Here is a 25228-nt window from a genome sequence, read left to right as displayed (position 1 = left end):
TTATAAGAAGATTCCAACATCCAGACTCGGACTGGTGTGCCGGGGAGCAGGGTAATTCCAAAGTGGGCCCCACTGCTTTAAGGCCCCTCCTCTTTCTGTGATGGAGCGGAGCTTAGCGGGCCACAATGGGGGGGGGTCGGGCGCTGGCAGTTTTGGGAGCACTATTGGTGAGTGAGCTACTATTTTTTTTGGCCTGGCCAAAAGAGGGCAGCCCCGGCAGTCACTATTCTGAGTGTATCTGGTGGATCTGTGCTGTCGGATCACAAGTTATGTGACTGGTGATGCCTGGGTCTCCTGGTGCGTAAGCCCCATCAGCCACACACAGCTATGTCAGCTCCTCACATTGCATTGACTGTCCCAGTTTGCATGTGGGCGTCCCAGGCGAAGCAGGAGACACAGTGCAGAACTTGCCGGGAGGAGCTGTTAGAGAAGCTGCCAGGAAGGGACAAGCTGGAAGCATGAGGAGCCGAGCAAGAGAAGCCTAAGGTAAATAAATGGTACAGGGGATTTAAGAGGTTAGGAGGGGGAGGAGGGTGGGTAGGTGGGATCACTTCACTACAGAAATATGGGAAAACATTTACAGATATTTAAAGTGGTAATATAAATAATTTCTGCAGCAGGCTCCATAGGGTATCCACAGGGATACCTTGGGTTATAGTCATGGCTTGGCCATCGGGCACCACACTGTTAACTTTGTGAACCCAGGATGCACTGGGCCCCCCCTCCTATTACCCCGCCCCCAGGCCAAGGTACCTCAGTTTCAGTTGGTGCCCGGCCATAGTTGGATCACCGCATGGGGGCTGCTGGCAAAACAGTCCCGAAGTTAAGAAGACTGCAAGTGCGGCTAGTGGGGACAGTCCAGTGGAAGCCCCCACTGCCGCACCTACACCCCTGCTGACGCTGAACACCGGTACTGATTCGGGGAACTCAGCAGGCTTTTCTGGGGGTCCCAGCTAGCGGGGCCCCGGGAGCTCACGACTGTAGTCGGGTGTACAGGGGGCAGCAAGGTAAGCGCGTGGGGCGTCTGCTGCACAGTCCATTGTCCTCAGGGCTGGGGGCTCCCTGAGGGCGACAGTTAGTGGTGCCAGGTACTATCCTGCACTACCACTAGACCACCAGGGAGGGATATGGGGCTGGAGCGTTAAGGAAGCGCTCCAGCATCCCAGGGGTTAATGGCCTGCCAGGGAGGGTGCCTTTCCTGTTTTAGACTATGGGAAAGGCCCCTCTCTCACTGCACCAGCCGCCTTTCTACTGAGGTTTGGCGTGCTGGTGCTTGGGATCCTCCTTCAGGGCTCTGCCTCCAGAACTGAGTAGGAGTGTGGAGCCTGGGTCCTCCCCCTTACCTACCTCTCCTACAGCTAAAGGTTTGGTCAGGTAGCGCTATTCCTACTTCAGACTTAGCATCTGAGTGGTTGATGATAGCGCTGATAGTGCAGGCATTTATTCTGCATAGTATGTGACTTTATGCTAGCACTGTCTATATATATTTTCTTCTGTCAGCCATTTTTACTGTCCCTGTTTTTCTGCTCTGTTCTACCCTAATCGGTGCACAGTACTGTCAGGGTGGATATTAAACCTCACAGTGGGTAGTGTTTTACTTACTGTAAGGGGTCACATACTAACCTGGTAGTAAGGATTCCGCAACTCAGTGCTACCCCCGGTTCACTGTTCCAAGTGTAACGCATGTGGGGAGGGGGAGTTTCCGCAGGATGGCATATGCAGCACTTGTTTGTCCCTGCCTGTCGCCCCTGTAGTGGCCAGCACGTCCCAGGAGCCTCCTTGGGCGACGCTTAAGCTAGCTGTTAAGCCTTGGTAGGGAGATTGTCCGCTCCTCCTGCGTTCCCTCAATTGGGGTTAACGCATCAGGCGGTAGTCCCTTCCCCTGTACTTGGGGCACCGGGGCAGTTGACCTCCTCAGAGGGTATCCCAAAAGGAACCTGCCTGGGTGAGCACTCTGTCCACCACAGTACAAAACTTAACGGACGTTTTGCAGGTGCCCACTCCGCGGTCTGCTGAGAGACCGTTAGTAGCGCCACTGTTACCACATTGATGATGATGATGATGTCAGATGAAGGGGAGATCCCGGAATCTGACTCATATCGACCCACTTAATAGGTTGAGTTTAAGTCCAGGATTTATGTATCAGGGCTAATTAAAGCTGTTCGCAGGGTTATGCTCATGGAGGATGACTGTCTCCCTGCGACTGCATCGTCTTACGCATACTTTAAGAACCTTAAAGGTAAGGCGTCAGCTTTTCCCTCTATCTGGTCAGCTGGTGGACCATATGGAGGAAGTGTGTAAATTCCCAGTGAGAAGGTTTCAGCCCCAAGGGAGACTGACATGTTCTTATCCCTTTGCAGAGGATTACTTCACTAAGTGGGACACCCCTCCTAAGGTGGATTCCCATGTGACATGCCTGATTAAGAGTGCAATCTTACCCATGCCGCCTATGTCCTCATTTAAGGAGGTTACGGACCGAAAAGGTAGAGCTTTACTTAAAATCCATTTACTCTTTGGCCGGGGGATCCGCCAGACTGCTCATGGCAGTGTGTTGGGTGGCTCGGGCCGTGGAAAAATAGGCTGACGCTCTGGAGTCGTCATTCTCCTCTGATGCTTCTGAGGAGTAGACGGTGCTGGCAGGTAATATCCGTGATTCTGCTATTAATATTAACGAAGCAGCGTTGGATGTTAGCCTGCTTCCAGGATTGCAGCAGTTTTGGCTCGCCGATCATGGAGGTTACGTTCTTGGAATGCAGACGTGGAATCCAAGAAGGGCCTGGAAGGCTTGCCATTTAATGGTCAGGTCCTCTTCAGTCCAGACCTGGATAAAAATTGTAAGTACATTGGCAGCTGCAAAGTTTGCATGTCTGCCATCGCCTCTGGCTCCATCTGGGACTGCTACTTCCTCTTTTCGGCCTATCGTCCTCAAGGTAGGCAAAAGGTGCAGTCTTTTCCCAGGCCATCAGGAGCCACCAGGAAGACACCCAAGTCCAAGAAGCGACCTTGGAGTGCTAGACGCCTTGTCACCAAGCCTGAAGACAAACCCTCAGCATGATGAGTCGGGCCTCCCCTTGGGGGACCCCAGGGTGGGAGGCCGACTTCTTCGGTTCGCCCAGCACTGTTGAATGATTGCCACAGACACCTGGGTCAGAGAAGTAGTTTCTCACGGGTACGCCCTCTCCTTCAGCAGAAGGCCTCCCCATCAGTTTTGTTTCCTACACTCCGTAGGTAGGCCTTCATTCCACAAAGGCTCTGGAAATCCAGAAAGTGGCAAGTTCTATGCTCCAAGATGGGGGTCATAGTTCCTGTCCCCCTGTCCCTCAGGGGGACGGGTTCTTATTCCAAACTCTTTTTGGTACCAAAACCGAACGGTTCTCTACATCCTATTATCTACCTCAAAGCTCTCAACTAGTTTCTGAGGGTCCCTTGGTTCAAGATTGAGACTACGTTCCATTATGTTAGCTATGGAACCTGGGGATTTTATGGTGTCTCTGAATATTCAGGATGCCTACCTGCATATCCCTACTGCTACGGCTCATCAGAGGTTTCTCAGATTTGCTTTATTGGATCACCATTACCAGTTTCAAGCTCTGCCATTTGGTCTTTCCATGGCTCCACAGGTGTTCACCAAGGTAATGGCGGTCATGGCGGCTCACCTGCGGTTACGGGGGGTTCGCCTGCTACTTTTCGTGGACGACCTGCTTCTCCTAGCAGGGTCCTAGCGGAGGTACTTCGCAATCATCTGCAGCTGACAATATCGGTGTTGCAGACTCACAATTGGAAGTAGTCCTCACTGATGCCATCCCAGAGGATGATCCATCTGGGAGCACTGTTGGACTCTCAGCGGCAGAGAATCTTCTTTACAGAGGAGAAGATCTCAGCCCTACAGACCAGGGTACGTTCCTGTCTCCAGGGTCGCCAGGTGTCCATTCACTTGGCAGTGAGATTACTGGGTTCCATGGTGTCTACGATCGACATGGTGGAATATGTCCAGTTTCGTTCAAGACCTCTACAGAGGCTGATCCTCTGCAGATGGGATGGATCACACAGTTGGATAAAGACCGGAGGTGCGCTTATCTCTGACTTGGTGGTTACAGACATCTCACCTGAACAAGGGGCGCCCATTTTGGATCCCGGATTGGGTTCTTCTCTCGACGGACGCCTGTCTCCGGGGCTGGGGCGCAGTGGCAGGTCCACACGTTTTTAAGGACGGTGGACATCAACGGAATCTGCCCTTCTGATTAATATATTGGAACTTCGGGCAGTGTTCAGAGCGCTGCTCCATGCTAGACTGGTTCTGTGAGGGGAAATCCATACGAGTTCAGTCAAACAACGCCACCACGGTGGCTCACATAAGTCGTCCAGGCGGAACTCTAAGTCAGGCGGCTCTAAAAGAGTATCCCGCATTCTGACTTGAGCGGAAGACAATCTCCCAGCCATCTCGGCAGTGTTCATTCCAGGAGTACTCAACTGGGAAGCGGACTTCCTCAGTTGACACGATGTACATCCAGGGGAGTGGTCACTTCACCAGGAGGTCTTCCAACTCCTTGTGGACAAATGGGGTCTTCCAGAGATAGACCTCATGGCCTTCAGACACATCCGCAAGCTAAGAGTGTACGGGTCCAGAACAAGAGACGCAGAGGTCTCCTGGTAGACGCTCTGTCTGCTCGGTGGACCTTCCAGTTTGCGTACCGGTTTCCTCCTTTTATCCCTTCTTCCTCGGGTATTGAGGAAGTTCAAGCAAGAGGGAGGCATGATCCTGCTGGTGGCTCCAGCGTGGCCCGGACGTCACTGGTACTCAGATCTTCAGAGTCTCTCCATAGACGCTCCGTTGCTGTTGCCTCAACGTCCGGACCTGTTGTCTCAGGGTCCTTGTGTTTACAGGGATCTGGGTCATCTGTCTTTTGACGGCGTGGCTCTTGAGACATCCATGTTTCGGAAACTGCCAGGGTTTACCACAGGGTGTGGCATACCTTCTTTGAATGGTGTCGCTCCAGGGGGGTACGATCCCCAGGTATTTCGGATATCCAGGGTTCTGGCTTTTCTCCAGGCAGGCTTAGATAAGGGTCTTCGTCTAACCTCCTTAAAAGTACATGTTTCCGCACTCTGTGTGTTTTCAGTGGAGGATTGCTCCACTCTCTGATGATCGCACCTTTTATGCAGGGTGCTCTTCTTTGTGCTTCCTGTGGCTCTTGGGAGTTGGCTATGGTCCTTCGGGCCCTCCAAGGACCTCCATTTGAACCACTGGGCTCAGTGGATCTCAAATGGCTCACAGCTAAGACTGTGTTTCTACTGGCTATTGCTTCCACCAGGAGGGTGTCAGATTTGGGGGCTCTTTCCTACCGACCCCCCCTTTCTGATTTTTCACAGGAACAGGGCAGTGCTTTGGACTTGCCCTGGGTTCCTGCCTAAGGTGGCCTCTAGTTTCCTCATTAGTGGGGAAATTGTACTGCCGTCCTTAAACTCACCAGACCTTTCAGCAGGTGAGGCTTCATTGGATGTAGTATGAGCTCTACGGTTTTACGTGGACCGTACCGGTTCCCTTAGGAAGTCGCATGCTTTGTTCGTCCTCTATGGTTTCCATAAGAAGGGTTGGCCGGCCAACAAGGAAACGTTGGCCAGTTGGATTCGCATGGCGACTTCTGAGGCTTACAGTCGTGAGGGCATTCCTATTCTGCCTCCTGTTACTGCTCATTCTACGAGGTCTGTGGGTCCTTCATGGGCAGCTCGCTGTGGCGTCTTGGCTGTACAGCTTTGTAAGGCGGCCAAGTGGTCCTCTGTCCATACCTTTTTGTAAGGTATTATGCATTTGATACCTTTGCCTCTCAGGATGCCTCCTTCGGGCGGCGGGTTCTCCTTTCTGCACAGGAGCGCCCCTACACTTGAGGATACTGCTTTGGGAACTCTCAGGGTATCCCTGTGGATACCCTATGGAGCCTGCTGCAGAAAATAAGAGATATGGTAAGACCTTACCTTTGTTATCTCTAGGTCTGCGAGGTCCATAGGGTTCCACAGGGCGCCCACCCTGTCGCCCTGTGCTTCAGATGGGTCTGGTTCTGGTCACCGATTTTCCATCTCCCTGTTGTGAGAATATGATTCTTGTGTGTTCCAAACTTCCTTCTCTCTTTTTCTCTCCTCCTATGGCCTTGGCTTATTACTGAACTGAGGTGCCTTGGCCTGGGGGCGGGGTTATAGGAGGGGGAGCCCAATGCATCCTGGGAGCACAAAGTTAACTGTGTGGTGCCCAATGGCCAAGCCATGACTATAACCCAAGGTATCCCTGTGGAACCCTATGGACCTCGCAGAAATAGAGATAACAAAGGTAAGTTCTTACCATATCTCTTATTATACAGTAATAGTGCTGCTATTGGTGCACTGCATGGGGCTGAAGTGCCATTGTTTCATGCAACTCTGGTAAGTTTAATGCAGTTGACTAATTGTATTTTTTTTTTGTTGCCTCTGAACAAATTGATGTGATAAGCTGGGTACACACTTAGCGATAGTTTGAATGATTTGCCCGATTCCGACGGATTGGAACGACAAATCATTCAAATCATGCAGTGTGTAGCCACTATGTCGGGCAGTGCGTGCTCCCCTGGGGTAGTCTGTTGCATCGTCAGGTCGGCCCTATATGCAGCTCAACCTGACAATGCGACTGACGACCCCATGCAGCGGGATGCGGCAGGGGCCGACATATTGGACGGTCGGGCACCGGATCGTCTAATGAGACACATTTTAAAAGCTCCACAGGTGGAGCTAATTATTTCACTTGTGATTCTGTGAGGAGATCTGGAAAACATGCACTGTTTGGAGAGGACCGAGTTTGAGAACCTGTGTATTACACTGATAGGGACGAACATTGTTTAAAAAGTAAAGAGTGCACATGATTACTGTTCTAATAAAGGAGGCACATGACTACAATTCAAATAAAGGTGGCACATACGATTACTATTCTACTAAAGGGGGTACATATTATTAGTAGACTAAAAGGGGCACAGATTATTATAAGGCTATGCTGTGTCCTTTGTGGGATGGCCACGCCCCTCTAGTTGATGACCACACCTACCCAATGGTTGGTCACGCCCCTGCCATTGCATTTTTCTGGTGGGCCCTTCATGCCCCAGTCCAACACTAGTAACAAAAAAACAATACACAGCGCTGAATAGTGGAGATTAACAGATATTCGCAGCAATACAAAAGAGGATTTGTCAATCTCACATAAAAACGAAAGGAAATAAATTGATCGCGCTGAAAATACCTTTACCGGGACATGGAAACCAATACACCAGTAACGAGTAAATCATTATTTATTCAGCTCTTAATCTATTAACATTTCAATATATTTCTGATGCTATTTACATGTCATGTAGTAACATATTTTTGTCTCATGCTCTTAGAGTACCTACAATTGAATAAATAATATTAATTATTAGTTACTGGTTTATTGGTTTCCATGTCCCGGTAAAGGTATTTTCAGTGCGATCAATTTATTTCCAGTCCAGCACTGCCAACATCCAAACCAACTGGGAATGTAAAGTTTATTAGACATGCCAGTTAAAATTTGTGAGTGATCCAAAATATTCATGAAGGTGTAATGTGTGACAATAGCTGTACTTACTGGTAGAGGCTGGAACAGCAAACCATCAAATGAGTTAGACCAGTCTGCAACCGAAAGGTGCCAAAGCACATGCTTATCCACTTAACTGGCTAATATTTATTTAAAGAAATGCTTAGAAATTGTAGTTTTTTTATTATTGAATTAGGTCACATCTACCAATTTATCTGAGTTGCAAAAAGGAATGATCATTGGCTTTTGGGCCAAAGGTGGCAGTATTTCTGAAACAGCGCAGTTTGTGAACTGTTTGCGTGCTCCTGTCGTGAAGGTGTATCGTGACTGGACAAATGGCACCATTGCGAATAACCGACGTGGAAACTGCGGAGCACCACGTGCCATTGATGTGAGAGGTGAACGTCGGCTACAAAGGTGCATGAGGACCAACCGATAAGCTACAGTGGAGCAGTTCACGTCAAAATGAACCTGGGGACCACCAGACGTGTGTCTAAAATGACAATTTAGCGAAGCCTGCTGTGTATGGGGCTCTGAAGCAAAGAACACCCGCTACCACAGAATGTACGATCAACGTTTCAGATGTCCTTTAATGCATATTTGGTCAGGATAAACACAAAAAGCACTCTCTTACCTTACTTATACCACCCTGTGTCAGTTTGAACAACGACTCGCAACATCCCGCATCCGGCCGCGGGCGTCTTGACATCACACGGACAGCATGGGGAGGCAACACCGGTAACCATAGTACAATAACAGTTTGGACACGGTGTTTCATTGGGGAAGGTACAATCTACAAATAACCGTAACATACTGCTAAACATCAACAGAGATTACAAGAGTCTGCAACGTCTGATCTGCATAATCTCATCAAAATTTGATATACAGGCAAAACGGATACAATCTTTTATATATACTTGTATAAATGTAAATCAAATTGTCATCAGTAAAGCTATACCCGTATATATAAAAGAGACAAGAAACAAAACCGGTTTTATGTAATCAATATCATGAATGGTATCATAGTAACTTGGATCAACACCTGATAGCATCTATAGTACATGCATTACAATTAAATATCCATTTAGCTTCTAGTTGGAGCAATAATTTATTCCTATCTCCACCCCTCACCAAAGGTGGGACGTGATCAATCAATTTATAGCGAAGCATTGCTAGAGAATGCCGAGCCACTTTAAAATTCTTCTCAACTGGCTGCTTGATCACATTACCTGCTAAAGCCAGGCGTATAGCCGACCTATGCTGCGTGTATATATTTCATTTGTGTGAGTTAGAAGAATAAATTATTGCATTACATTTGATTGAGGAAAATTGCAGAATACTCCTAATACAGTGATTTAATCAGAAGCAACAGGTCTGATTGTGAAAGGGTTCATATGAGAACAAGGTAATATTAAAAAACAAAATGGATCACTCTTATGTGCCTTACCATCAAATATCAGAGTGTGATTTCTGCCGAACATCAGTAGATATTGACATGTAGCATTTGTGCACATTTTATGAATAATATTAACTGGATTAATCATGAAAGTTCACAAACAAAATAAGTAATCAGCTTCTCTAGAATTTATCATTCTATTCCATTCATCTATTTTCAAGTAGTAGAGTTTTTTTCTTTTGACAGCAGAGAAGGAAAGTGAAGGCAAGAAGTCTGTACATTTCTGATGACCAAGCTGGTGACTCAGAGAACTTATATGGCAGACTTCCAGTCTTAGGGGCACATTCATTATACAAAAGTAAGTGAAATTTTTTATTTTATCATCGAAATATCGGAGCTGTTCATTACACAGGAACACAAAATAAGCTGTGCAGACAGCTTCAAGTTTAATTTTTTAAATTTTTTTCTATTCTACTTTTTATGAGTTAGCAGCGCTAGGCATCCAGGAGGACACCCGTGTTGCTGCTCCATCACCCCAACGGCCGCGGTAAGAGAGGTTAGGCGGCTCCCTGCTTCTCAACACCTGTCTGGGAGACACCAGCGGTGCTGCCAGTGGTCCTCTCCGCATCCCCACTAGACCACCTGGGCAGCGGGGCGCCACCGTGTTGGCGGCCATTTGTCCTGGGATCCATGCCAGAAGGAGGAAGAAGGCTCTTCTCGTTGGATCCACCCAACCCCTAGACAGTTTCACTCTTAAGAGTCACTCAGTTCCAGGGTCACTCCCCCTCTCTCTCCCCTTCTCACAGACACCGAGTAGCCATTTTCAAAGGTGTCTGCTGGTGCAGTTTGTCTCCGGAGAGTGTAGGCTCCTGGTCTCCTCGTGTTCCTCGCCCTCAGCGGTCAGGTTATACTATACAGCTCCTTCCATCCCTTTTGGGGTGGTTTGTTCACTTATTGCCTGTATTATTGCACTGAATGTTTCTCTGTGTTTGACTGTTTAATGTACTTTGCATAGTCTCAGTCTCTGCATAGCACCACTTATTTGTCCATTTGTGGTGCTTTTTACATTCTTTGCTCTGTCTTTATTGGTACATCAGTTTTCTGGCTCTGGTGTATGGGCTTCTTCTTGGATTTCTATACTATGTCTTCTGGTCTGGGTAATTGCAGGGCTTGTGCCGCTGTGCTTTCTTCACAAGTGTCGGACCATGATGGTCTCTGTGTACGTTTTTTTTACAACCCCACAGCAGGTGGTTCCTTCAGCTGCACTTGCTCGTCAGGAGCCTGCTTGGATTTCCTCGCTATCCCAAGTAATGTTACAGGTAGTGGATAGGCTTTTTGGCCCTGGGTCTGCTCCCCCTGCGGATGTTTCTTCTGATGTGGCCCCCAATGTGATGCTGTCCCCTTTGCTGCCTTCTGCTATAGAGCCTCTTTGGATGCAGTCCTTTACGCAGTCAATTCAGGGTTTAGCGCAGGTGTCCGAGTCTTTCAAACAGATGCTTGACAGGGAGCATGCTTCTAAGAGTAGGCCCTCTAAAAGGGACAGCTCTACACCCCTCTCTGATATTGACTCAGACTCTGAGGTTTCCTCAGACCGTGAGGAAAACGTATTGGTACCCTGTTATGTTGAATCCTTTTCTATTCCGGAGGATTCACCCCCTCAGGTTGATGTGGTTTCTTTGATTAAAGCAGTTAAATCAGTTATACTTATCAAGGATGCGGAGCCAGCCCCTGCGTCCAATGCTCCAGTGTTTACGCTTCAAAAGAAGGCAGTTTTAGAATTTCCTTCTTCAGCGTAGTTTGAGGACCATTTGGCGGAGGCTTGGTGCTACCCTAATAGGCGCTTCCAGTTTTCTAAGCGCATTACTTCCTTTTATCCTCTGTCCTCTGCCTGTTGACGATCAGGCTAAATGGGAGTCTCCTCCTCCGGTTCATGCACATGTGGCCCGCCTGGTCAAAGATACCACTCTTCCTCTTCCTAATACGGCATCCCTTAAGGATCCGACGGATAGGAAGTTGGAAACTTTTCTTAAGTCTATTCACTCTAATGCAGGTGCGGTAGCTTACCCGGCCATCGCAGCAGTATGGGTTGCTAAGGCTATTGGCCGCTGGGCTGATGCCCTGGAAGATGGCCTCTTTTCAGGTACACACAGGAATGAGCTTTTTGTCTCACGTGGAGCATATCCGTGAGGCGGCTTCTTATCTTGGGGAAGCAGCTATAGACACAGGTATACTAACTTCCAGCCTCTTCAGTGTCAGCTAGAAGAGCTCTCTGGCTTCGTTCCTGGTGGGTGGATTCCGACTCTAAGAAGGCCCTTGATGCTCTCCCCTTTTCGGGGGATGTTCTCATTGGTCTGGAATTGGATAAAATAGTGACTACAGTGATGGCATCAAAGACCGCCTTTCTCCATTCTGGGGCTGCCCCTAGGTCGCAATCTTATAAGTTTTTTGCTCCTTTCGTCCTCGGGGTAAGGCCAAAGGCTTGTCGTTTTCCAGGTCTCAGGGATCATCTGCTAAAGGTTCTGAACCACCAGGTAAGCAACCCTGATCTACCAGACGCCCAGCTGCTGACAAGCCTGCTGCATGACTGGGCAAGCCTCCACCTGGGGTTCACTAGTGTGAGAGGCCGGCTTCTTCTTTTTTCTGAAATTTGGAAGGTGACCATGGAGGACACCTGGGTAAGACGGATGGTCTCCCAGGGTTACACATTGACCTTTCAGGAACATCCTCTGGCCCTGTTTTTCTCCACAGGTCTTCCTTTGGATTGGGAGAAAACAGGTGCTCTCTTCTCGCCTCCAAGGTAATTGTTCCGGTTCCCATGTCTCAGCGGGGCACAGGCTTTTATGCCAGTCGGGTCTTTCGGACCAATTCTCATCCTGAAGTCTCTCAACAGGTACTTGAGGATTCCCAAGTTTCAAATAGAATCACTTCGCTGTATTATTCTAGCCATGGAACCGGGGGACTTCATGACTTCCTTGGACATCCAGGATGCCTATTTGTATGTTCCCATCTGTCTCAGTCATCAGCGATTCCTCAGGTTTGCGGTCCGGGAGGTTCATTTCCAGTTTCAGGCTTTGCCATTTGGACTTTCCTTGGCTCCTCGTGTCTTCACGCAGGTCAAGGCGGCTCATCTTCGGAGCAGCTGTGTAAGGGAGCCACGTGGTCCTCTGCCAATATGTTTCTTAAGCTCTATTCCTTTGACACCTTCGCCTCCCTCGATACGTCTTTCGGGCGAAGAGTTCTCAGCGCAGCCCAGGAGCATCCCCTCCTTAGGGGAGTAGCTTTGGGATGTATCAGCATAAAGCCTGTGTCCCCTATGGAGGAAGAAGAAAAGTAGAGTTACGTGCTTACCTGTTAAACAAAGGGCTCCTACCCTGACTCACCTGGCTTGCGGGGCTTTGCTCTGCTTCTAGTTCTCCTGTTCAATTCTCCTGTGTGTTTGGACCTGAGTGCATGCCGGTCTTCCTTCTCCTCCTTCTCGCTCCTTGCTTTAGGCTTGTTAACTTAACTGAAGTTGCTGGGGCCAGGGTATAGGGGGAGGGGGAGCCTGGGCTGTGTTCAACAAGTTTAACTATGTCTTGCCCAGACTCCAACTCACCAACCTATACCCAGGGTAAAGCCTGTGTCCCTTTTGGCATCGAAGAAAAGGATTTAACAGGTAAGCACATAAATCTCCTTATTGGTCATCTAATGAGAAGAATCTTATGGGATAATTTTCCTTATTATTATTTCCCATCATCTGTCCACAAACCGGTATTCAGACTGTTTTGAAAATTTGGTAAAATATTTTGCTGAGATAAATGTACTAAGACAGCATATCTGTTTTAAATGTTTTGTATTAATCTGTATCACAGCACAGCTCTGCAGGAATTTGCCCTGTATCTAATTATAAACATCTGAATGCCATTTTTGCTATATATTTTTTCCCACTTTTATTCTGATTTATTAAAATAAATTCAAAGGTTAACACTTGATAAGAGAGCGCATAAATAATTAAAAGTTCAAAATGTATTAATACATTCAAATACATAAAGAAAATACACTTGGGCAATAGTTCATCAACAGACTAATCATGGATATATATATATATCTATCATTAAATTGTTGTCAATGGATTATATCATGGTCCAGAGGAAACAGGTCATTAGACCACAGGTAATTATATGTATAAATAAGTATCCAACGATTGCTCCACTTTCAGTTTTCTCTAAGCATATAATAAAAGTGAAGTTTAAATGAACCACAATCTAATTCAAAATAACCAGTAAGAGTGCCCCGAACAAAGAACCTTCTTTTCTGTAGCTTCTTGATATCGTATATCTGACTCTAAGGACCACCGCCAACTCGTTCGTATGTTCCTTGCAGTGGATTATACATTTTCACTAAATTGGTTAAGGCAGTGGTTCCCAAACTTTTTTGAATCACGGCACCCAAATACATCAGCAATGTTTTCACAGCACCCCTAAGCCAAAAGTTTGTTATTGATAACTTCAGAAAAAATGTAGTGAAGTAGTACAGTGAAATAAATTGTGCTGACCTGTCATCCTTAGGTTTGGGTATATAGTGGTGGACAGGTTTGTGCTTCTGTTTATGCACATATTTACATTACATTGACCACAAAGAATTTGATTTGGTGCTGGACCACCATCCTGAGGCATCCCTGCAAGTGTCCCGAGGCACCCCAGGGTGCCGCGGCGCACAGTTTGGGGACCATTGGGTTAAGGAATCACGTTTTCTCTTCATATACTTCACATTCATCTCATACCAATTTGGACTCAGTTGGGCATAGAAAGTATCTAGTGCGAACTCCACCCCAAAACCCCTTTAGAAACGTGGTAATGATTAAAATAATTATTCAGGTCACAATGATTATAAAACATTACTCATTGTTTTTAGGTTCTCCTTTTGCTGTTTCAGGGTGATTTTTTAACTATATTTGTCTTTTGTTGACCACAGGGTACAAGGCTACAATTAGTGCCCCGCACATGGTGAGTGTTCCATGCAATAATATTATTTTAGTTTTCTGCTGAAAATAAGTAATTAAAAATAACATTTTTAGTATGGGTTAATGACTTCCAGTGATTACCCAGTAAAACTTCAAAATCCAAAACAAAACCTAACATAATAATCCTGGGAACCTAAACCTCTGTACCTTATATAAGTGTTACCTTAGAAAGAAATTATTTAGTGACTTGGATTTGAATTGCTCGTAGATACACAATTTTTACAGTGGAAAAAATGAAACCTACAGTAACTGACATGCAATGAAAAGTAAAAGGTTGGGTAATATTGTGGAAGCAGCGATCAGCAGGTAATTAGGTAGTGCAATTGATGATAAATGGCTTATGGGAGGTGGTATTTAGCAGCGGAGTACACCATTTTAAAATACAGACTGAAGTGGTGGTGATATCCCAGGTAGTAACAATTTCGCTGGAGAGGGAGAAGGCCGCCTGCCTGTACACTTGCTGCAGGGACCGCCAACACTGACATCTCAACTGGGCAGGCAAATTTAAATGCCCGCCCATTTGTGATGTCAGCCCAGACATATCGAGCGGCCAATTGGGAAGTGTGTATAGATTGCCAATTGCCCGCTCTGATGGTGGATCTGTCTATTGACCGAACCTACATCTCAGTATCTACCCAGCATAAGGCCAAGTCACCAAGCCTGGCAGACAAAATAGCGGGTCATGTTTTCTTTTTATTCAAATGTTGCTAGCAATGTAACGGTCTAAAACCAAAGCATTATAAGCCTAATGTTTATCTGCATTTCTAACTTCAGTATTCTCTATCTTGCAGCATGCACATGCCCTGGAGTTGTTAGAAGATAAGCTGGTGATTGGGGCTAGAGCATTGGATGTTGGCTCTGGGAGTGGATACCTCACTGTCTGCTTTGCTAGAATGGTCAGCCTGATATTTAACAAATAATGTTTCACTATTATTTGGTGCACACAGCTGGAAACAAATAGATCGTATAGCAATAAACTACTACTGTGGCAAGTGCAACTGAATGTCACAAGTAGTGTTACATCTGAATAATATTTATTACAGGAGTTTACTTTTTCTTTACGTGAAACTATACTCCAGTGACTTATTTATAGTGCAACATTCAAAGAATGATCACTTTGCATGTTTGCCGTATATTTGCGGTTAAAATGTAATATTTACTGCATAATAAAATAGATTTCACTGGCAGCATAGAATATACATATGGTATAGCAAAGCAAAGGGCGACCTCCAGGCTCACAGTTGAAAAGTCTTAGTCAGCTATCCTAGGGGTCCACTACCACCCACAAACCAAGAAGAAAAATGCAAAAATTGGATAGCGCCAATCGTCTAGTCCGGACCAAGGAGACGAGCAATAGATGTATATAAAAATAAAATTTATTAGAATCTTAAAAGGCAGGTAACAAGATATAAAGGCTCTCTCGGAGGAACTATAAATTAATAGACATATGACATAGAATTAGACTAAGGCATGAGAAAGAAAACAAATCTTCGTAGTCATACACAGATTCCATCGGGATGTAAAAACTTGCAATTTACTTCGTACATGTAAATGACATACGGATGTAAAAATAAAATGAAATGAAATGATCACAATAGCCTATATCAAGAAAAATAAAATAAAATCTGCAGAAAAAAATATATGATAAATGAAGAAAAATTACAAAATAAGCAATATATAAAAATAATATGAAAAACATAAAATGAACATAGGTGAAATGTCATGGGCATAAATATTGCATGGATAAATACATGACAAATCTCAAAATGACATAGTATCAAAACTGTATCCAAATGACTATTTGGATAAACAGTGTGCAATGTATCAACAAGACAAATAATCAAGTCTCTAATAGACTCAAGGCTCTTCCTTATTCCCTAAAAGGAATGTATCTCAAATAAATGTATAGGTCAGGATATGGTGAAAAGAGCCAATAATGTATTCCAAACAGTACAAAAAGAGCAATCGGGCTCTATAAAATTTTTTATTAATCAATGTATTCCCTTAGCCCTGATTGGGCACTTTCTCCAGAGTCAGATACCCCGTATTGCAAACACTGTGCTATGGAGCACTCCGTGTTTCTCCGGTTTGTGTATCCTTAGTAATTAAGTTGCCACACATGCCGGCTATGTGTGCGAATGGCCAAGAGGCCGATAGTGTGTGAATGTCCGCTCACCTTATGAGGATGTAGCACTGGAGGAATCGCTCCGGTGTGACCCCCTCAGTCAAGTTGCTAGTGACTGTAATGCCGCCACACTTATGCTCACCTAGCCGTGGTGAGGACAGTGTTGCACTAGAGCCGTCTCATGTGCAGTGGGTGATGGCTAGCAGCTGGTGTGCTAACGATTGCCTCTCCGTACTGGACTTCAGGTAATCCCCAGCAAAAGGGTGGGTGTGGAGTAGGCAGGGGGAATGAGTCCGTCCCGGAGCAAGTGTTTGCTGATATTATCAGAATGGAGGAACAGTGTATCGCAGGGGGTTTCCTTAGGACATCAGCAATGTGAGCTGGAGACAGAGACACCCTAACGCGTTTCTTTCTCTTATGAGAATTCCTTCAGAAGGATGTCAGATTGCAGGAAGGTGTCACTTTTAAAAGGAATCCCTTCCAATCCAAATCATTCATTAGTATAGACAACACCTGCAAGTGATTATTGTCCCTGTCTCAGCTCAGTTATGCTTGCTGTCATTAAGAAAAAAATCTCTAACCCAGCCTATTCTATATCATCAGTATATTCTATTATAATACATACTGGTCATTTCACCTTATTGGAATCAATTTAACAGTGGAATACAGTATGGTAATCATGAGAAGATATTGTCTCATCAGAAACTAAATAAATAAACTATACCATTTGAATACATTGTGATCTATAGTAAACAGACTCAAAACTCCATGTGTATATAAAAACCCATATCATAATTAAGATCTTAAACAGGGGAATTAGTCCAATGGACACTATAAAGTATAAAATGTATTAGCGCTGTGTCCTGATATTTATACTGTAGGCATGTCTGCATAGAAAGAACTCTAACTCCATCCCTAACAGACCTGATCACAAATTAGAAACATAATACAATGTGGTCTGTAATTATTAAATAAATAACCTAGAGCCATGGATACTCATGATCATAATTGTCTGCTACACTGGACGATGTACCCAATGTGCACACAGCTTTTCTTTGTATAAAGCAGAAAAATAGTATAGTTCTAAGTTATACTGGACCCCCTTGCTCAAACTGATCACAAGATGTTGATCTAAAATCCAAAATGTTAATGGCACTAAGTAGCCACAATCCCAGAAAGGATGAAACTGCGCATAAATGAGAACTAATCATAGTTCTCAAAAATGTAGGTCCGACTAAAGATGTATTAAGTCAGGTCTATAAACAATGTATCAAATAAGGGAGGGGGGGAGGGGGGTGGAAACAAATGTCACACTACAGGTGTGAAGGAGGAAGGAGATAAACAAAATGGTCAATAAAGAAAAAGATGAGAAGGGCCCCAAAGGAAAGACAAATGGTCATATCATGTGCAATGAGGTGATAACCAGGGTCGTTAAAGGAACTCTAGATCCCCAATTTCATTGAGCCCGTCCAGACGGGTGCTGCTTTGTAAATAGAACGTAATAATGAGAACAGTAAACTAGTCTTCCGATTGACAAAGTCTTAAATATACTGCTATTCTTAGGTAGGCCTCACTGGAAAGGTTATTGGCATAGAGCATATCGATCAACTTGTCCGTGACTCTACTCAGAACATCCAACGAGATGATCCAACATTACTGAGCTCTGGACGTATTAAGTTTGTTGGTAAGTTCATTATTTATCTGGGTTCTTGGCCATAGAGCATCCACTTATTTACCCGAGATCACAAAGCTAATGTGGGCCGTACGTCTAATCACCAAATTCTATTCTATTCTGATGCTGGTCCAATTGCCAGACTCTGATGATCACCAATTTTTAGGGGGATCGGCAAAAAACAACTTGTTGAAAATCTTCAACTCAATGATTCCGATCGTCTGCAAAACTGGGAATTGCCCCAATTAATTGCTGATGTATGGGCCCCATAACTTTTAAATGTTCAGTGATATTCTAGTTTGTTCACCAGTATAACTGTTTGTTTAAGAATAATATTCGCCAATGTCTCATATGTTAAAAAAATTTTCTTTACATCAACTAATTGACCTGGTGCCTTTAGCAGGACCATAGAAAAGGACAGTTTCTTGAGAGTGGTTTGCTGCTCTGGAATAGTCTCTGTATATTGTTCATCCTAGAACTGATCACTGATTTTCGAGAACATGTATACTGGTATTCAACTTGCATTAAAGGGAGCTTTACTGTAAATGTAGGTATTGCCATGGGGGTTTCGACTCTGGTACCTTCAGTGTTGGCTCCATAAAGTCACCAGTACAAGTTATGCAGAATACAAGTAGCTGATGCTCGATTTAAACACATTTGCATCGCAAGTTCTCGGACATAAAATGCGTTAATTAAACATACTACAATTGCATGCATATCCTAAGTTGCAAAAATTTCAAGGTGCGTGCAGGTCAGCATCGGTAGCATTTCATTTGCATATCATTTACGTCGGGTACATATCACATACACTTACACCTATTATTTAAAAAATTGTATTGCTTGAGAAATACGCATCTGTTCACAGTTAAGCAAACATCCCCTTACTGTTCTTGGCCTTCATGAGACTTCTCTTCCCTCCCCTGTCCTGCATCTCTGGTTCATGTAACCGCACCTAGTGCCAGGCAGCCACTGCAAGAACTAATGAAATCCTAACATTTTATCGTTCAATTTTAATATAGCTGTCTATCTGTCATCCTGTGTCTGTGGTGATACATGTCTAAACTCATTATTGCCGGCTTTTTTACATTTATGGAAACACCATTTCATTTGACTACTAACTATCGGTCATACTGTTTACATTATTATTAAGCCTGTATTAAATTTAAGCAGACCCGCAATACTTTTCGCCTACATCGCCTGTTTTGCAGGCTGAAAAAGTATCGCGTTCGTGCCCGCGTATTGCCGTATTCAATTTGAAAGTATGCGAAAACGGGACCCAGCGAAATTCAAACAAGCGGAAAGTACTGTCAGATTTGGGGAAATCAGCCGGACACCCCCCAAAAGATGCTCTGACATGGGGTTCCCTATGGTACCCCCCGATTTGGCTTACTGAAGGTATTTGTTGTTTTTACACGGGACAATAGCTGCTAAATAGCGTTTTTGTATAAGTGGTGCAGAGTAGTATTCAGGATTTTTTTTTTAGTATAAAATAACTTATCCCAGCAAATTTGGGATACTTGAAAATGGGAGCCAGCATATTTTAAAGTTGCCAAAGGTAAGTTTAAAAAATCGTGAAAAATCCACCTGCCGCAAGCCCCTGCAATGAAAAAAACACCTGGGGCATACTTGGGGATCCCCCCAGAGTCAAGTTCGTTAGTTTTGAACTTTGTCCCCCAACATTTTTTTTTTTTCCCACCCCAAATTCAAAGTGATTTTTTGGGGGTGTTCTTCAAAAAATTTTTTTACACAGTTTACCTTTTGGGGGACTGTCTGAAGGCTTCACGGGGGTTCCCGCAACGTTGCACCCCAATTCTGCACTTTTTTCCGCCTGCTATTCATAGGCAAAACTTTTCCACCTATTACATTGCATTGACTTTCCGCCTAGGCGAAAAGTCTTTCAAATTGAATATGGAGTAAAATCAAAACAGGCGAAAATGACGTCATCGGTGAAAAGTTTTTGCCAAAAACACGTGAAAACGGCTTTTAGCCTCTAATAGAATACAGCCCTTTAGTTTACATTAATAAGAGTTGTAGTATAAAATGTTATTCATTCATTTTTAAGATAAAGAATATAATAATTTTTAAGATACCCTAGCGTATTGATTTCTGGGCCTGATTCAGAGCCGGACGCTATTAGCGGACGCTCGTTCTAAAAAAGGGGCCGGATATTTAAACTGAGCGCTCGCTCTTTGCCGTGTGTTGACGGCTCTATGTCTGAGCGAGCGTACGAAAAATGCGCTCGCTATTTTGTAAAGACGCCCCTTTGCCGTTCGCATCACACGTCATCTCCGGTATTTATTATATTAATCAGGAACATCGAAAGGCATCAGAACTGCTCGCAGTGCTTGTGGTAGGATTTTCTTTCTCCTAATACTGCGAGAAGTTTAGGCTAAAAGACAATCAAGTGACGTGATCGATGACGCTCCTTTACTAATTATGCACTCCCATTAAACGCCCGTTTTGACCGTTTGGCACACCTGCGTTCGGATCTCCACGCCCCCGTTTTCAAGCACCTTCCCCTGTTACCACCCACAAACGGTACATTCTGTCAATCAAATTAGCAGCCCCTCGCTGTTTTACGAGCGCACGATTTCCGACCGCAATGACTGTTTTGCGCATGCGCATTACGACCCATACGCATGCGCAGTTGTGCGAATATCGCTCAGAGCGAACGAGCGGCTCTTAATCAGGCCCTCTGTCCATTTCAACATCCTTGATGATACTCATGCTGGGCAATATCAGAGTTCCTTGTGCATCATTATATGGTGTGCATTAAACATGTGTTTCTTCTGTACAGAACAAACCACATTTATTATCACAGCTGTACACTAAAGTTGCCTATCCATTTAACGACATGAAAGTCTGAACGTTTAGCGTTCAGACTTTCATGTCGCTGAGGTGCGGGCACCGCAACTGAACGTCTTCAGTGCAGGAGCACAACCTCCCTATCTATTAACATGCCGAACCTGATGACCGTTGTCAGGTTGACGGGCATGTTCGATAGTCTGGGTCGGCAAGGACCCAGCGTGCGCACGCATCGCTGGTCCTTGCCGGCTATACACTTGCAGACTTTCTGCACGTTCCGACCAAAACCTCCTGGTTTTGGTTGCATCGTGCAGAAAGTCGGCAAATGGATAGGCCCCTTTAGTTTGCGTGCTGGGTCCTCTAAATTGAAGACACAGATTGGTATTAAGGTTGGTTATCTCTGTAACCCGAAGCCGCTCCCGTGTGACATATCTCGAGCACGCAAGCACACAAAACACTTAACCCGTATAAATACTTTGGAACCAGCATTTAACATTGCAAAAATATTACTGCTATGTTCCATTAATACCGTTAATTGTGTATTGTTATAGTGGGTGATGGCAGACTTGGCTATAGTGAAGAAGGCCCATATGATGCAATTCATGTTGGTGCAGCAGCAGCAACAGTGCCACAGGAGGTAAGTGCGACAGTACATCATTCCAACTAGGATTACGCTGTAACTTATACAATAGAAGCTCTACACCAAACAATAACACTTTCCATAGGAAAAAAAACATTCCTAATAGTTATTTAAATTAAAATGATTTATTTATTCTTCCTCCACTAGGGGGCACAGGGACAACTCTGGGTATAGCCTGAAGAGGAGAGTCTGGGCACCAAATAGTAAATGAAATTACCCACAAGCCCAGTCTCCTCTCCCCTATACCCCACCCCCAGCCACTGGGACCTCAGTTTTAGTTTGCCCAGCTCCTGCTTTGGCACCACAGTTTTTCAGGGGTGATGTGTTAGATGTCCCCCCGTATTTTAATTATTGTACTTTTCTGAGCAAGTGGTGCAGGGCGTCCTACAGGACACCATCACTGCTACTCCACCAACCCAGCGCCGAGGCCGCAGCACTGGCGACTGGGTCAGTGACTTCGGCCGCGGACTCCACTGGAGCTGCATGCCGGACGCTGGGGAGAGCCGAACAGCTCACAAGGTAAGAGCGGCTCTCCGCGATGCAGGAGACCACTGCCGGTGCTGGCTGTAAGGGCACTGGTTGTCTCTGCGCCGCTCACTAGACCATCAGGGTTGTTACTGGAATAGGACACCGCTTAATAGCGGTGCTGGCCGATACCCTGGGGTTCATACCAGTTGGGGAAGCAGGGCTCCTCCTGTTAGTCCCTTTCCCAGCCCTAGGAGAGCTTCTTCACTGCAGACAGCGCGTCCCAGGTTCAATCCTCCCCTCTCTTCTGCCCTCAGCACTGCTCAGAGAGAGATATTTGGGCTTCTGTCTCCATATCTCGCTTTTTAAAGCCACATTATGTAATTGGCTCCTGCCTGCTATTAATAAGATGGTTTGTTAACATTATTAGCCCACTTATTGTACAGCATTGAGTGGTCTGTGAGCCCTGCCGTTGCTTCATCACCTTGGCCAGCAGTCGTTTGAATGTTTTCTTCAAAGCCGTGTGTGTGTGTGTTTCCCCTCCAGAGAATAACTCATGTACAGCAAAAAAGGTGGACGGAACTCCGGGCTATCCGTACAAAAATCACAATAGACTGTAGATAATTGAGGTCAACGTTTCAGAGCCTTTAGCTCTTTTATCAAGACAATATCACAAGAAAGAAGCAACAAACAAAAGATATATATATATACATACCATGATCTCACACCCGGGTGCTCGTGGCTTGCTGGCCCAACAGAGTCTCGATGACTTCATGGGCGTGCGATGCGCAGGTGGTCGGTGACTCACTAGGGGGCGTGGTCATGACGTGTACCTTCACCAGGGGAACAGAGAGAAGCATAATAAACAGAATGAATGGTCAAAAATATTAAACAATGGGATCACATACACGATCAATATTATAGGAAACAAGCCAGACAACTGTGTAGATAAAAATAGTATATCTGGCAAATTGCAAAATAGTCACAAAATGACAAACTATATGACCCTTGTCACTGTGACATGGCAATGCAGAAACACCCACTGCAAATCCTATACTAACGGATGAAAAACTAACAGGCTCAACACTCAACAAGGTACTAGACTGTACAAAACATATATCAGACAGACACTGTCAAATTATAGACATGATGTCTGCGGAACAAGAGAATCATAGTAAGGACAGGCTGAAAAGCATAAAATAGAAAAACAGTATATAATCTAACGGTAAATACATTGGCACAGATAAGCAACAAAATGGAAATAAACTACGGTATTAAATAATAGACTCTAGAAGGAATTAAAGAAAACAGCTGAGGGATAACATTTCATTGAGGCCCCAAGGTTGGACAGTTTGCAAGGTGTGAATCCAGTAGGCTTCATTTTGAAGGAGCGTACGATCCCTGTCACCACCTCTCAAATTCGGGGGGACCCAGTCGATCATTTTATATTTGATGGTAGAAACATTGTGTTGATAATCCTTGAAATGTTTACCCACAGGTTGGTCAGATCCTCTGCCATCTATGGCCGCCCTGATGTTACAGCGGTGTAGAGCCATTCTCTCTTTCAGTTGTCTGGTGGTTTTACCCACATAGAGTAGGCCACACGGACACCGGACTATATATACTACGTAACGGCTGGAACATGTAAGAGGATATTTTATCTGAAACTTTTTTCCTGATCTAGGCTGGCAGAAGGTATTGCCTGTCTCTAAGAAGCTGCAAGTAATGCAACCTATGCATTTATACAGTCAGGTGCATAAATATTGGGACATTGACAGAATTTTCATATTTTGGCCTCTATTCACCACCACAATGGCTTTGAAATGAAACAAACAAGATGTGCTTTAACTGCAGACTTTCAGATTTAATTTGAGAGTAATTACATCCAAATCAGGTGAACGGTGTAGGAATTACAACGGTTTCTATATGTGCCTCCCACTTTTTAAGGGGCCAAAAGTAATGGGACTATCAACTCAAAAGCTATTTCATGGACAGATGTGGGCTATTCCCTCGTTATTTCATTATCAATTAAGCAGGTAAAAGGTCTGGAGTTGATTCTAGGTGTGACATTTGCATTTGGAATCAGTTGCTGTCGACTCTCTATATGAGATCCAAAGAGCTGTCACTATCAGTGAAGCAAGCCATCATTAGGCTGAAAAATCAAAACAAACCCATCAGAGAGATAGCAAAAACATTAGGTGTGGCCAAATCAACTGTTTGGAACATTCTTAAAAAGAAAGAACGCACCGGAGAGCTCAGCAACACCAAAAGACCCGGAAGACCACGGAAAACAACTGTGGTGGATGACAGAAGAATTATTTCCCTGGTGAAGAAAAACCCCTTCACAACTGTTGGCCAAATCAAGAACACTCTCCAGGAGGTAGGTGTATATGTGTCAAAGTCAACAATCAAGAGAAGACTTCACAAGAATGAATATAGAGGGTTCACCACAAGATGTAAACCATTGGTGAGCCTCAAAAACAGGAAGACCAGATTAAGAGTTTGCCAAACAACATCTAAAAAGGCCATTACAGTTCTGGAACAACATCCTATGGACAGATGAGACAAAGATCAACTTGTACCAGAGTGATGGGAAGAGAGGAGTATGGAGAAGGAAAGGAACTGCTCATGATCCAAAACATACCACCTCATCAGTGAAGCATGGTGATGGTAGTGTCATGGCGTGGGCATGTATGGCTTCCAATGGAACTGGTTCCCTTGTATTTATTGATGATGTGACTGCTGACAAAAGCAGCAGAATGAATTCTGAAGTGTTTCGGGCAATATTATATGCTCATATTCAGTCAAATGCTTCAGAACTCATTGGACGGCGCTTCACAGTGCAGATGGACAATGTCCCAAAGCATACTGAAAAAGCAACCAAAGAGTTTTTTAAGGCTAAAAAGTGGAATGTTATGCAATGGCCAAGTCAATCCCCTGACCTGAATCCGATTGAGCATGCATTTCACTTGATGATAAAGACAAAACTGAAGGGAAAATGCCCCAAGAACAAGCAGGAACTGAAGACATCTGCAGTAGAGGCCTGGCAGAGCATCACCAGGGATGAAACCCAGTGTCTGGTGATGTCTATGCGTTCCAGACTTCAGGCTGTAATTGCCTGCAAAGGATTTGCAACAAAGTATTAAAAAGTGAAAGTTTGATTTAGGATTGTTTAGTTTATCCCATCACTTTTGGCCCCTTAAAAAGTGGGAGGCACATATAGAAACCGATGTAATTCCTACACCGTTCACCTGATTTGGATGTAATTACCCTCACATTAAATCTGAAAGTCTGCAGTTAAAGCACATCTTGTTTGTTTCATTTCAAAGCCATTGTGGTGGTGAATAGAGGCCAAAATATGAAATTTCTGTCAATGTCCCAATATTTATGCACCTGACTGTAGTTGCCTGCAGGACGGGTTAAGAAATGTGTAGAAGTTGTCTTGGTAAAATGGCTCACATCATTATGTATGACTATATCCTTGATGTTTCTACCCCTTTTATACGAAGTAAGGATGGTGGAACCTTGTAGTGCTGGTAATTTGGGGTCTTTGGCA

General features: G+C 44.7%; 1 protein-coding gene across 2 annotated transcripts in view; it reads left to right on the top strand.

Annotated features, from left to right (window-relative positions):
* LOC148473223 (protein-L-isoaspartate(D-aspartate) O-methyltransferase-like) overlaps positions 1-25228 on the top strand; it is a 62373-nt gene that overhangs the window by 28954 nt on the left and 8191 nt on the right. For both annotated transcript variants that reach the window (XM_088459926.1, XM_088459927.1), the window contains 4 exons: positions 13917-13948; positions 14757-14861; positions 17654-17774; positions 21119-21204. In XM_088459926.1, coding sequence (XP_088316052.1) covers positions 13917-13948; positions 14757-14861; positions 17654-17774; positions 21119-21204 — 344 coding nt within the window. The remainder of the gene's footprint in view (positions 1-13916; positions 13949-14756; positions 14862-17653; positions 17775-21118; positions 21205-25228) is intronic.

This window comes from Taudactylus pleione, unplaced genomic scaffold (assembly GCF_031769625.1).
Source record: "Taudactylus pleione unplaced genomic scaffold, aTauple2 ptg000953l, whole genome shotgun sequence".
Classification (NCBI taxonomy): Eukaryota; Metazoa; Chordata; class Amphibia; order Anura; family Myobatrachidae; genus Taudactylus; species Taudactylus pleione.
Note: the sequence above shows the minus strand (reverse complement) of the source record. Positions and strands in the feature narration are given on the sequence as shown.